This window comes from Amphiura filiformis, chromosome 20 (assembly GCF_039555335.1).
Source record: "Amphiura filiformis chromosome 20, Afil_fr2py, whole genome shotgun sequence".
Classification (NCBI taxonomy): Eukaryota; Metazoa; Echinodermata; class Ophiuroidea; order Amphilepidida; family Amphiuridae; genus Amphiura; species Amphiura filiformis.
The window spans coordinates 56,464,885-56,478,364 of NC_092647.1; the positions used below are offsets into that span (position 1 = coordinate 56,464,885).

At 35.7% G+C, this 13,480-nt stretch overlaps 1 protein-coding gene across 13 annotated transcripts in view; it reads right to left on the bottom strand.

Moving 5' to 3' along the window:
• LOC140142065 (LIM and SH3 domain protein F42H10.3-like) overlaps positions 1-13,480 on the bottom strand; it is a 106,672-nt gene that overhangs the window by 34,307 nt on the left and 58,885 nt on the right. For 2 of the 13 annotated variants that reach the window (XM_072164008.1, XM_072164006.1), the window contains 3 exons: positions 11,038-11,227; positions 4,127-4,259; positions 1,230-1,268 (listed from right to left, as the gene is read on the bottom strand). The exons of 2 other annotated variants lie outside the window; for them this stretch is intronic. In XM_072164008.1, the coding sequence (XP_072020109.1) occupies positions 1,230-1,268; positions 4,127-4,259; positions 11,038-11,227 (362 nt within the window). Of the gene's footprint in view, positions 1-1,229; positions 1,269-4,126; positions 4,260-8,742; positions 8,816-11,037; positions 11,228-13,480 lie in introns of all 13 variants that reach the window. 9 more of the 13 variants (XM_072164012.1, XM_072164010.1, XM_072164011.1 and 6 more) reach the window with 5 other exon arrangements.

The following is a 13,480-nucleotide window of genomic DNA, read 5'->3' on the forward strand; positions in this document are numbered from 1 at the left end:
GCTGAAGCCATTATCTTGCTGCTGTATGTCTAAAGATCATACCTAGATTTTGACTAAATGAAACTGCTGGAATTATATTTTATTAACCCCCTGAGCACTACCTGCCGATCTAACATTGTCTCGGATTGGTCAATTACATGATATCTTCATTTTAATCACCAATCAGAATGGGCCTTGGCCAAAAATTCACCCCAATTTTTTTGTGTGGTGAAATTATTCTAACAATGTTGCTGATTGGTCCAATTGATAATGAAAACTTCTTTTTGGCCAATCGGCAGGCAGTTCTCATGGGGTTAATGCTTCTCTCGTTCTCCTGGAGTACTTGATTTTGGATTGGGTAGGGATGTGCAGTTGGGATTCTGAAATATACCCCACAAATATACCAAATATGTTAAAATTCTGGGAAAATTTTGCTAAAAAACAATGAAGAATCGGAAAACTGTTGTTTTATTATTACGATGGAAATATTAGTCGAACATGTACACTATGTGCATAACACAGTACGTATTATGGCGTCATGCGGGCAGTTGTGACATATCAAAAGAACAGACACGGCTCACGTTCAAATGAGTGGCTCGATATGTGCTGGTATTAAATAGCATTTTCTTTGTATTGCTTCGCCTGTTTGGGCCCAAATTAAAAGAGGACATACCGTATTGTTTGTAATAAACGCCCCGGGGGCATTGCATTTTTCCAAAAGGGGGGCGTTTATTGGAAGTGAATTGTCAGTGAAAAATGCTTAAAATTAGGTTCAATTTCCGATGGTGCTCCTGTTAAAAGAAGGGATTTACGACTATACATGATGGCGGAGCCCACCGAAAATAATACTTTCATGGGAAATAAAACAAAATTACACCTGTAAGTGCATGGAATTAGTGAAATTCTACCATAATTAGGCAATGAAATGGATGGGAGTTGAGTCATAATAGGTTTTGTCCATGCAATTTAGTGATCGTGACTGACATGACTGATTCAAGTTTTAAGCTTATACCTACACGATATGGCATGGAAATGTTTGCATATTTGTCAATTTTTCACAGAAAAATTGGAGGGGGGGCGTTTATTAGAGGGGGAGCATTTATTACAAACAATACGGTATCTGACAGTGCAAACTAACATTTTATACCTAAAAATACAATTCTATTTCTTATGGAAATGTTATAATATGGCTTTAAGCCATACATGAAACATTCTCATCTCTATTTCTGTTTCAGGCAATAGCAACTCACCCTTGATTGTTGTTGTTGTACAGGTTCAGGAGGTGGTGGCTAAAGGAAGAAAGAAAATGACAGAAAAGAAAGAACAGATTAATTGTTAAATTCTGAAATCTTATATAGCATAACATTATTAAGGGATGAAATCAAAACATGACCGCCGGTTGACCGCCTGTTCTGTCCGGTTGCTATTGTTCTAAACAATGGGAACCGGATGGAACCGGGGGTCGAGTTTTGATTTCATCCCTAAATGACCTACTTATAGTTGTGACCACATTTTTCTTAGTATATACATGATCACTTTTGAATAATTATAGAATAGCTGGCAACTTTCATTTCATATTTTGATTGTTTGTTTGATGCAATATTAGATTTTTTCCCCCATGGTGGAAAGCAAAGATGCTAAAATATAGATATCGCCATTCTCATCTTTGTGTTTTCCTACATTATCTACAAAAAAGTTCAAATAGTCTTATTTGTTGTTATAATTTCATGATTTTTACTTATTATACGAATATACGTACCCTAGCGAAACAAACAATTGTCCGCAAAACCAAGTGAAATAAAAAGCATCCAAAAATACACAAATATCCTGCATGTGATGCAACTGGCGCTTTAAAGAATGTTTATAAATTGCACATCAATTGGATGCTGCTAATAGTTTTTGCTGTGGGCAAGTCATAATTGATATGAACAAAATGATCCAATATTGAAATGTGCCAACTGCATATCAAATTCATGCTACCAATATAATGAAGAGTACTAGAGAGACTATGTATTCCAGATGATGAACATACAGTGCAGACAAAAATGTGGTACCTACTTGTGTATGAGTGGATAAGGTTTCATTTGAATTTCATTTTTTGTGAGAAATACAAGATCTAATCAAGGATCTTATGCATCTTGATTTTGATTTTTGGGGTGGGTGAAAACAATGTTTTAATAGCATTTTACTTGCAGACAAGCACACTAGAGATCGTACTAGCAAATGTTGTTTTATGCTTACCAAATCTTTAAAATATATTTCAAAAAGAGTCTAGCTACACCTTTGTTTGCTCAGTAAAAGTGTATGAAATGGCTATACCTCTTGCATCTTTGTTGCTACATTCACTATGGACTACAATGGCCTCATCAATGGCATAGTTCAATAACCTCAATTAAACAATCATAGTGCAAAATTTGACCTCAAGTTGCAGAGTATGAGTTTTTGTACCCAAATTTTCAGAGGTCATTCGATAAATGTACAAATGTATTGGGGTTAAAGAACTGTGCCCTGTAAAATAAACATGTTCTGGATCCTAGTGATTGCATTAGCCAATTCCCTGTGAGTGAGATTTGAACAATTTCCTTACAAAAAGATGCAATATAAAGGCAAATTGAACTGAAGATGGGTACACTATAGTGTTCATTTTGAACACTCTGTATTACTTACACATTGAGGCATTAAATTGCAACAATACTTGACAGTGCCATAGCATATTGACGTAAACACCAGCAATAAAATGCTTATATGTCACTCTGTAAGGTGAACCTAATTGAATCAAGATACCTACCAGACATAAGGATGCTCCAACAAGCTCATCTAACAGGACACAGTTCTTTAACCCTAATATGTTTGTACAGTCATAGCATAACCTTTGAATGTGTTGGGTACAAAAACTCATCCTCTACAATGTGAGGTTAACATTTGGGCTGTGGTTCTTAAATAAAGGTTATTGAGCTATGCTTCTGGGAGTGAGACCATTTGGGCTTAAGAGTGTTATTTCCCTTGCCCTATTTTTATGGGGGAATTTTGAGGGGCTATTCAAAGTTGATTAGGGGTCTTTTATAAAAAGCTCTTGTAATATGTTTTAAAATCATTCAAAATTTGATTTTCATAAATGTTTGCTTTTGTTTTTGCCTTAAATCCTATTTCTATGACACATTTTCTAAGGGCATTCAAACTTAATATATTAAAATTACAATTTAACAAATCATGTGATAAAAGGGTTATATGTGAGGCAGGTCATCATGTTATTTTGTTTTTGTTATTCCATGGAATTACCCATGATCCTTTGTTCCTATTTTGTTTGTGTTCACGAAATGTGTTCAAATTTATTTAAAACAAAAATGTGGGCAAAAATGATGGTGGACTGCAATATTTTTAATAAGGAAACACAATTTTACGTAAGATATTTTCTTTTGGTTGAAGACACATCCTAAGGCTTTTTTTGTGTGTGCTAGTTTTATTCACATTACATCGCCACCATTATTTTTAATTTCAACATTATTTTGTACCAATACTGGTATTGACCATCACCAAAAACAGAAAGGAAACTATCCTTTAAAATAAATTTTTCACATTCTTGTTAATATTTCAAATCCCATTATCTTGAATGCCAAGGTGGGTTCCTAATTGACAGGCGGAATCAGAGCAACCAGTGACTATGTGAAATCACATCACATATTTTGTTCTTTGTTACTGGCAATGATGCATGTGTGACAATGGCGATCAGGAGAGGGTTATGACAAATGAGGGCACCATGATATTTTTTGGAGGGGAAGGAATGAAGGAGAAAGGCAATTTTAGGAGGGGGTAACAATTGGAGGAATTGCAGTGAAACTTAGAATTGTTAGCCTAAAAAGTGGAAATCTCCAAGATTTCGGTCGATCCTTCATGTAATTATTTCGTGTAAGCTAATCCTAACTCTAACCCTAATCCTAACTCTAACCCTAATCCTAACCCTAAGCCTTATCCTAATCCTAACCCTAATCCTAACCCTAATCCTAACCCTAAACTAACCCTAATTTCGTGTAAAATTACATGAAGGAATAACCAAGATTTCTCATTTTGACTGGGGGAAAGTGGAGGGACAATGCCTAAGATTAGGGGAACCACTATTCCCCTGGCACCGAGACTGCATTGAACTTACTCTATATCCTCCACCAGATGGTGGTGGTGGTTGCTGTTGTTGTTGTGGTGCATATCCTTGGTTATCATCTTCTACTTTCATGTCATGGATTGATCCTATCTGTCTAGGTGCTTGTCCCGCTGCATTGTAACCGCCAGTACATGGAAAGCAAACCAACAAAACACACACATGAATACATGTACAAAGTAACGACTCAAAGAGGACAGGGAACAAATAACACATAGGAAGAGGGAGTGTGTCTATACGCATTATGGGATTTTATGATTTTACTCAACCGAAATTGTTTGCAATTGTGACATCACCCATTTGCTTTCTGTGTGAATTAAGTTAACTTCTACAGGATTTCTGGGTTCTGTCATCCACAAATTGGAAAAAAAAAAAAGTTTGCATTCAATTCAATGACAATGTAAAATCTGAATCACATCCCAGAATTCCTATAAAAAATATAGAGGTTGCCATAAAAAAAAACCACATGTTACAATTGTGAATGATTTTGGTCGAGAAAAATTACACAAGTCCCATAATATACCGCCTCCAACACCCCAACTGTTTTTGGAATGCTGAATTTAAAAAGTTGCACATGTTTGGCTACATGGCTGAATGTGTATTTTAACAATATTTGGGCATTATGACACTTTGAAAATTTGGTAAGAGATTATAAATTATTATCAATATCAATGAGCAGAACAATATGATATTATTTGCATAAATTTTTGTCTAATCTTTAAAGCTAAACACTGAATCACATTGCTAAATATGATGTTTACCATCAATATGATCAATGAAATTGCCAGTTGATCCTTATTGTTCATGCTAATGTACGCACATTATAAACATCTGTTTCACTATCAATTATTGTTCAAACTATTGTTTATATACAAAGCCACGCCCGAAGGATAAGAAATGTTTGACCAGAGATGATCTGAATCATTCATATGGCAAATATATCTCTATTTAAACAAACTAATGATCTGATAGCACTGATAATAGATAGATAAAGGTCACAAAAAGGTCAACTATATGGGATGTTTATGTACACATGATGATGAACTTGTGACTCTTAGATGACAATGCAACAACCAAACAGATCAAATTGTAAATTTGGAGAAAAAAAACCTTCATCACAAGTATGCTTGAAAGACACAATACCATGTAGGCCATGAAATAAGGCCTATCAATATATATTTATTATAGCATTTCTCCCCAAAAGATAATTGTAAACCAAGAGATAAGCCTGAGTCCTGATGCTGCCATATTTGCTTGTCACTCATGGAGGACAGTATACTAGTGTACCTCCACATTATTTCACCATATTACTGGTAAATTAAACTTTGATTTAAAGTATGTGCATGTTTGCATTCTGTATGTAATACATTTTGCCGATAATATGCAGTATTAAAGCGCAATATGCGCAAACATTTAATGATCACACTTAAAGACCCTATTCATTCAATATTGGGGTTTTGCTGATAAAGGCCAGAAGAACACTATTATGGTCTACATGTGACAACTTAATATGGCAGAATTAAGCACAGGGCAATTATAGTCCCATTCTCTGGACAGTGATGGCACCAGGATTTTTTTTCGGGGGGCATGGGGGCAAAGTAAATTTCAGGGAGGCAAAATCGACATAATGTGCATAAAATTACCACAAAAAGTAGAAATTTACGTAATTTTTTGGGTTTTGGCTCATAGGTGGGGCGGGGGGCAAACTGGGGGGGGGGGGCAAGAAATATTTTTGGGGGGAATGCCCCCTAGTGCCGCCAATGTCTCTGGATTGGTATTATAATATCTTTGTTACTCAAAGCTCACAATATGAATGTGATATTAATCTTCAATGAATAGCAAATATCTATGAAATTTCATATTTACTATCTATGAAATACTTGCGACACATGATCAAAGGCAAATAGGGAAAATAAACTTTAAACGGATAGAAGATATGAAACTCTTAATAAAAATAAACTGCTTCTTTAGATCCTTCCCATTGCAAACAAGATAATGATGCTAGGAATAAAAGCAGTCATGTAATTAGCCACAATTTACAGATTCAAATCTTCACATCATTCAAATATCATAAAAATCCTACATTCAAAATGAATAAGATAGCAATGAACAAGTATTTTATCTTTCAAAAAGAAGCCAGTACATAAATAGGAGTGAATGAAAGGGTGTTTCTAAATTGAAACAGTTCGCATTTCTACAGCATCATGAAGGCAGAATTTTATGAAACTGAGCTGTACAAGGGTGGGGCAAAATTGAAAACTTCTTACCAGGATAAAGTGTGCCAAAGTTTTTAATTTTTTCCAAGTTGAGCACTAATGAGATGACTTTCTTTTTGTCTCAAACATTTTTGCATTTTGGGCATTTTTAGCCAGTATCTACACATACGTTGCGAGTCCCAGTTTCTAATTGTTTGTCGTATGAGTGTCAACTGGAAATTATGACATATACATGTATCTGGCTGTATGCTCAAAGGAGTTCTCAACTGATTCCAGAGTAGTGGTTTCTCAATGAAAAATGGTTATAACTTGTTCATTCTAACGTATATTGAAATATAATTAAATGACAAAAAATGCTGCGACATCACTGCTTTCATGCAAGCATACTTTGGGCATTTCATTTGTGCAGGTATTGAAGCAGGTACGTACAAAATTCATTCCATTTTTGTCTTCAAGCAAATACAGGTTAACTAGCAGGTACATCATGCTATCTATCATCAGGCAGCTATCTAATATCATTAACTACCTTACAGAGCAGCTATTATTTATTAATGATTTTATTTGGTTTTCAATTAATTTTACTCTAAAAGGCACTATATAATGACACTGATTTTACGCTAATTATGATCTCTAAATGCTTTTAACTATAGAAGCTGATGAACATTATTTAAAAGCAGAAGCATCCGACTCCCATTTTCCACCTGTAGCTGAACAGGGACATGGCATAGAAGTATGATCCAATTATAATATTCTAGAAGTCTACCCAGAAACCAGTCCAAAATGTTCTTAGTTTAAGGTTTGTAGCTTTTTGCCTGATGTGCTTACTTATGCATATTAATGAGCTTTTAAAAATTTTATGCTCATTCACTGCACTGATTATTAGCGAAAAACAATAACATATACTAAGAATTTTAAAATAGTTACTGTCCAATTTGCTCAAAAATGAAAATTCATCAGTCATTTGTCCAGATTTACTCTATCTCAAACACAACCATGCCAACATTTCAATAAATTACCGTTCCAATGCAAGATTTTCTTCAGAAATTTGTGTTCATACTTTTTCTCAACTTTTCCTACAGATTTCTATCTGACCCATTTTTATTGCAAATTCCAAACAAGTTATTTTTTTCTCTTTTTTCTCAGCAGAATATATTAAAATATCTCTCTTTTTGTGTAACTTTTCATTTAAAGGAAACAAAAAACACGCACAAGAGCCTATCATGTGCAACTTACAATGCATTTCCTATTTAATGCAATCATATTTTATGTTCCAAAAAGATATTGAAAACCATTAACTCATGGAGCGATCCTTTCTTTAACCCATCCCTTTCTTCCGTAGCTAAACGGACTTCTTTCTAGATTTGTTCAATTTGTAAACACACAATAATAGCATTGACTACAAACACAACTACAGCAACTAGTCACACTAAACACAAATCAGCTTTCCACGAGTGAGTTGACTGACGGCCGGACAAGCCAGCACACACAGCTACAGAGTGGTTCTGTAAAACATGACACATTTCTGCTTATCACAACTTGAAAATAATATAACATCTAGCTTTGGGAAACCAAATCAATTGAATTTAGATGATCACCAACGTAATACGTGTATATTGCCCCCCGATATTGCCCAATGCTACAAATCATATCAATACATTTGGGTGGAAGATGCCTTTATATGCTGTACTTGTTAAGGATGGTTTGTAGCCAATGATCGAAATAAGCCAAAATCTCTAAGGATCGTTTGGGCCCTAGGAGTTGAAATCTATGGGCTCACATCAATTTCTTGGGCCCAAACTCAAATTGTGACATTTTAATGTCACACTGGTCCACATTTGGGACACTTTGTAAAACTTCAGACTTATCAACAACATTAAGAAATGCCATGGATGCTGAAGTCAGCATTTAGTCTTGCTGGCTTTGATAACTTAATTTCACAGGGCCCTGTGAGGTCAACAAGGTAGTGTATCGGTGGGCATTTTCATATGCTTTTGGCCCAAGGTCCACCTTGTTTTGAACACTGTTTGTAGCATTTTCCCCCCAAACAGGGTGATCAAAATATAGCAAATGTGTGTCCATATTTCTTAAATCAAGTTTTGTTAAAAACATCTACCTCTTTTTATGCAAGAACTTGTTTCATCAACAAATGAGATAGACGATGATTTCAGGTACATAACTTTTGTCCTGGACTCGTTTTTTTTTGTGTTTTTTTGTTTCATGAACATTCAAAGAATAAACTGTTTTTCTTCTAAGTTCATAATTGACTATTTCAATGTGAAGCATGTTTTTGTAACCACCCTGTACAAGCCAGCTCGGCCATCAATCAATGAATCAAACCTTTTTTTCTACTTTCGAGTAGTAATAACAAGAAACGTGTCACAGTTTATTGACCCACCCTGTATGGAAAGTTCTTGCGAGTCATCTTGGATGGAATACTTTGTGAAGAACAGGGAAGGAGATATACCATCTAGAAACATGGATAAAGAATGGATGGGAAAGAGAGAAAAGAGAAAAAAACAAGGAGCAAAAATAAACAGTTATGCTGGAAATAAGAGCGCAAGCAAATTGAGTAAGAATGGGTGGACTGATAATGCAAAGAGGTGACAGTAGAGTTTTGTAATTGTATACATAAGTAGTGAGTGTGAATGCATATCATTATCTTAATTTGTCATTATAAGAATAATTCACTTTCATTTATGCAGAAAATTCAAGATGCAAAAGAAATTTAATAAAAGGACCAACAAATAAATCACAAATCATAGTAAGTAGCCAAAAGAAAGGTTCAGATCCTTCCAAAGAATATTCACTCATGAATGAATCTTAATAAATAGAACACTATCTTTTGAAAAGGTACATCAGATCCGTAAGTTCCAAGAAAACCTTTAGAAGTTTACTACAAGAACGTCTTTATCATAATTACATTACTTTCCATCTGCTTGAGTTTCATAAATGAGTGGTTTTGTGATGGCCTAGTTTTGATCAACTAAAGCCTTCTATAGAATATATTGCCTTTTCTTTTGAGAGCAAAAACTACTAAAGAAAACACAAACCATTTTTAGCATATCTCATTCCAAAATGAATTATTCTTACAGTGACTTTAGGCTGTGACTGGCAAGACAGAAAGTAGAATGCACATATAGGAGAACAAGGCAGTATAAAATAAAATAGTGATTGCTTGCTGAAAAAGAAAAGCATAAATGATGCAAGTATAGAAAAATAAACATGGTAAACATTGCATGAAAATCAGACCAGTGTAATCCATTACTACTGATGCATTATTTGAAGATATTGATGGTTTGGATACACGAGGGCAGAGCACACATCTACTGAAGATGAAAGAATGAAGTAACTCCCCTATAACCATGATAATGTACCCTATATACAGGCATGAGAATGATCATCCATGATAAAGCCTGAAAAGTTTGGAAAAGCCTGAAAAGGTGCGTGAAATTAGGCTAAAAAGGCCGAAAACAGGCTCAAATTAAAAGAAAGCACAGAAATTTGGACCCCCAAAAAGCCTGAATTCAGGCTTAAACCTGAAAATTTGCATGCCTGTATATATAACAAGTGAGTATCCAATGTGGGAATGTCGAGATACAGGTATTATATGAGGAATGAACAGTGGTTCGTATGGGAGGATTCTTCAAGCAAGATGTGATAAGGGAATAAACCACCAGAAAATGCAGAACAGAACATGGATGTTGGCCAGATACCCAGGGGTCCCAGGTTCAATCCCAGTTAAGCATGGGTGACTTTTCTGGGCTGACTCAAGGGGAGCGAATACATTGGGATCCATTGTAATACACACACAGACAGTAACTAAACAACAGATATTTCATAGAACAGGTACATGACAAATGTACATTTGTACTTAATTTGGGACAACAAGAGATTGTATTGTAATTGTTGGTATACCTTGTAGAAAGGTTTGATACCAACATAAAGAGAAACCGTGACAGTTTAAACATAAAGATATACATACACCTACACCCCCACATAGACCTACACACCCACCCCCCCCACACCTACACATACCCGCCCATACACCTACACCTAGCATACCCACCCAAATACACAAAATGGGTTTAAGAAGATGCACATTAATGATAGAACAGGTTTATACTATAACACAAAAGGGGTTATAAGCACACCAGATATATACAAAAATATAATAGACTGGATAAGCAAGCAAAATTTATAGAGCGGCAAGTCTGCCTATAAAAAGTAGATCAGATATACACCAAAATACACAGATTGGACCAGCAAGCAAATTTGTACAGGTCTGCCTAAAAGTAGACCAGTTTCTTATGAAAATAATCAAATTGAGACAGGAAGTAAATTTTGTAGAGCAGATCTGCCTCAGAGGTAGTCTTGTTTCATACGAAAATACACAACTTGAGCTGGCAAGCAATTTTTGTTATGCATTTGGACTAAAAATTAGAGCGGTTTATACAATAATATGATGGAGTGGGCTTTTATAGCAAGAGAATTTGATATAGTAGTATGTTTGCCTTAAAAGCAAACCCATGTCATAGTAAAATACACACAACAAATATGACAAGCAAGCAAATTTTGGTAAACCAGCTGAGTAGTTCTATACCAAAGCACATAAATATGGGTACAAGCGATTTTGTACAGCATTTTACGAGTACAGTACATGTAGTACTAATTCTACTCATTTTTGACTTACTGCTTTGGTGGTGACCGTGACCATGACCTTGTTTGTGATGGCCGTGGCTTTGGCCGTGGCCTTGGCTTTGGCCGTGGCCTTGGCCGTGGCTTTGGCCGTGGCCTTGGCTTTGGCCGTGGCCTTGGCTGTGGCTTTGGCCGTGGCCTTGGCTGTGGCCATGACCATGGTGGCCTTTAGGTTGTTGTGGGACTAAACATAATGAAGAGAGGGGAGGGGGAGAAAGATAACAAACAAATCATGGTAAGAGTTAGTTGTTATATTTACACATATCGTACAGGTTCACTACAAACATCATATCTTGAATATATTGGCTATGAATTCATGACACAAATCTGACACATGATCTGGGAATATCTCCCTGTACAGCATGCATCATTGGTGTTTTATACAATGTATACAATAGAAGCACTTAATTGAAATTTAAGTAAAAATAGCAGGCTTTAGCAAATATTATTTGCACACATTTCACAACTAAAGATATCAACAACTGTTTAAAAAATGTACATTGAATTTCTTACATCTAATGTTAACAATAGCAACTCTGCCTCCCTCCTCCCCAACAAATGAATAGTTCCCCTCCTTGTAAATCACTGGCATTTTATCTGGAATTCTGTTTGCCTAATTTAAGAAACAACAACTTTACTCATAATGATGGAACTGTAAAAATAATGGGAAAAATTGCATTCCCAATCGGTTTGTGGTTCAAATTTAAAAAATATGTCGATTCAAAATCCTGTGAGAATGAATCTTAGAGAAGAATTCATATAATGAATTCATCTACTGTAGGTGTAATCAGGTTCTTCAATCATAGGCATAGGAACTGGGGGACTTGCAGGGGCTCAGCCCCCTCAATAATTTTGGTCGGGGGCTCAGCCCCCCCTCAATAATTCCAGATAAAGTAAAAAAATGTGACCAGATACCGGGAAAATGGGTGTTTTTGACCTATTTTTCACAAAGTTTCCTGACACCGAGGAGGGAACCCCCCAGCCACCCCTAGGATGGGTCACCAAATTTTTTGTTTCATCTGCCCCCCATGTTCAAAATCTTCCTACCTAAGCCAATGTCAATGTACCAATTCATTCAATCAAATAACAAAAAAACCACCCCCTGCATACTACCCTAACAGACAATACTACCCGCAAGCGTCCCCGGTGGGTTCACTCTCCACTGACAATGTGTACGCATGATGGTTCCAATTAGGGTACTTTTCAAGAAATGTTCATGAATTTTCGAGGACAAAATTGTTCGCGATTGTCCAAATTAGGGTTGTTTTGGAGCAAAATTGTCCTTGAAATGAAAAATAGGGTGTATTTCTAGGACTTTCGTTCGCGTTTTACCGCTACAGTTTTTGTTTTTTGGTACTTTATCTGTCCGTTTTTTTAATATTTCCACACAAAATTGATAGGGTATATTTTCCGAAGAAATGTCCTCATTTCCCCGTGAAATAGTGGGCAAAATTCAAAAGCGTCCTTGAAATGGTAAAAATAGGGGTATTTTTTCAGAAAAAATGTCCTTGATTCCCGTGATAAGGGGGTGAAATGAAAATGCATCCTCGAAATAATAAAAATAGGGGGATTATTTGGGGGTAAATTGTCCTTGATTTCACCCAAAATAGGGGGTAAAATTGCTACAAATGTCCTTGATTCCCCGTGAAAAGGGGGTCATTTTCAAATCCTGGAACGGTCATACGTCCTACCTTTAAATATAAACTGAACCCACCGGGCAAGCGTCCCTCATGATTTATTATCAAAAGCTATACTTAAAACAGCAACACTGACACAAATTAAATGCACAGATTACAAGCTTTGAACAGCTAATTAAATTACAAAGCCATTAAACTTACATATTCCCTCACAAAATCATTACATTGATTTTCATACCATTCTAGCATGCATTGCATCATAGACCATACTATGATGATTGCATAAAATCAGTTTGTCAATAACACTCACACACTTGCACACTAACTGAATTTTGTTATTTTTCAAAATGTGATGCCATTATTTCCTAAATTACCCAAAAAAATTACACAGAATTTTCACAGCAACTACGTTTTAAGAGAAATAAAAGATAAAAAAACAAATGGTTAAAGCACTCCAATTCTGTAGCGTAGAAGTTTAAAAATAGATTCCTAATCAATCAATCACTGATGACTACAATGCATCATTATATCATACAAAAGTTATTATACATACTACGTTCTGATTTCACCCGAGTCCTAAAATAAAGATATTTTTTTGAAACTGTGACCAGCCCTCTCTGGGCTGTTCTCATCAAGCCAGTGCATAAAATCACAGACCCTAAAAAAAGATCTTTTTCTAGGGTGTGTGATAGAATCCTAATTTCTCATTATAGGGACAAATATATGTTCATGAATGGGAGGGGGTCTGACACTTCTTGCACAAAAGGAGACCTGCGTAACTAACACCTTTACTTCAACCA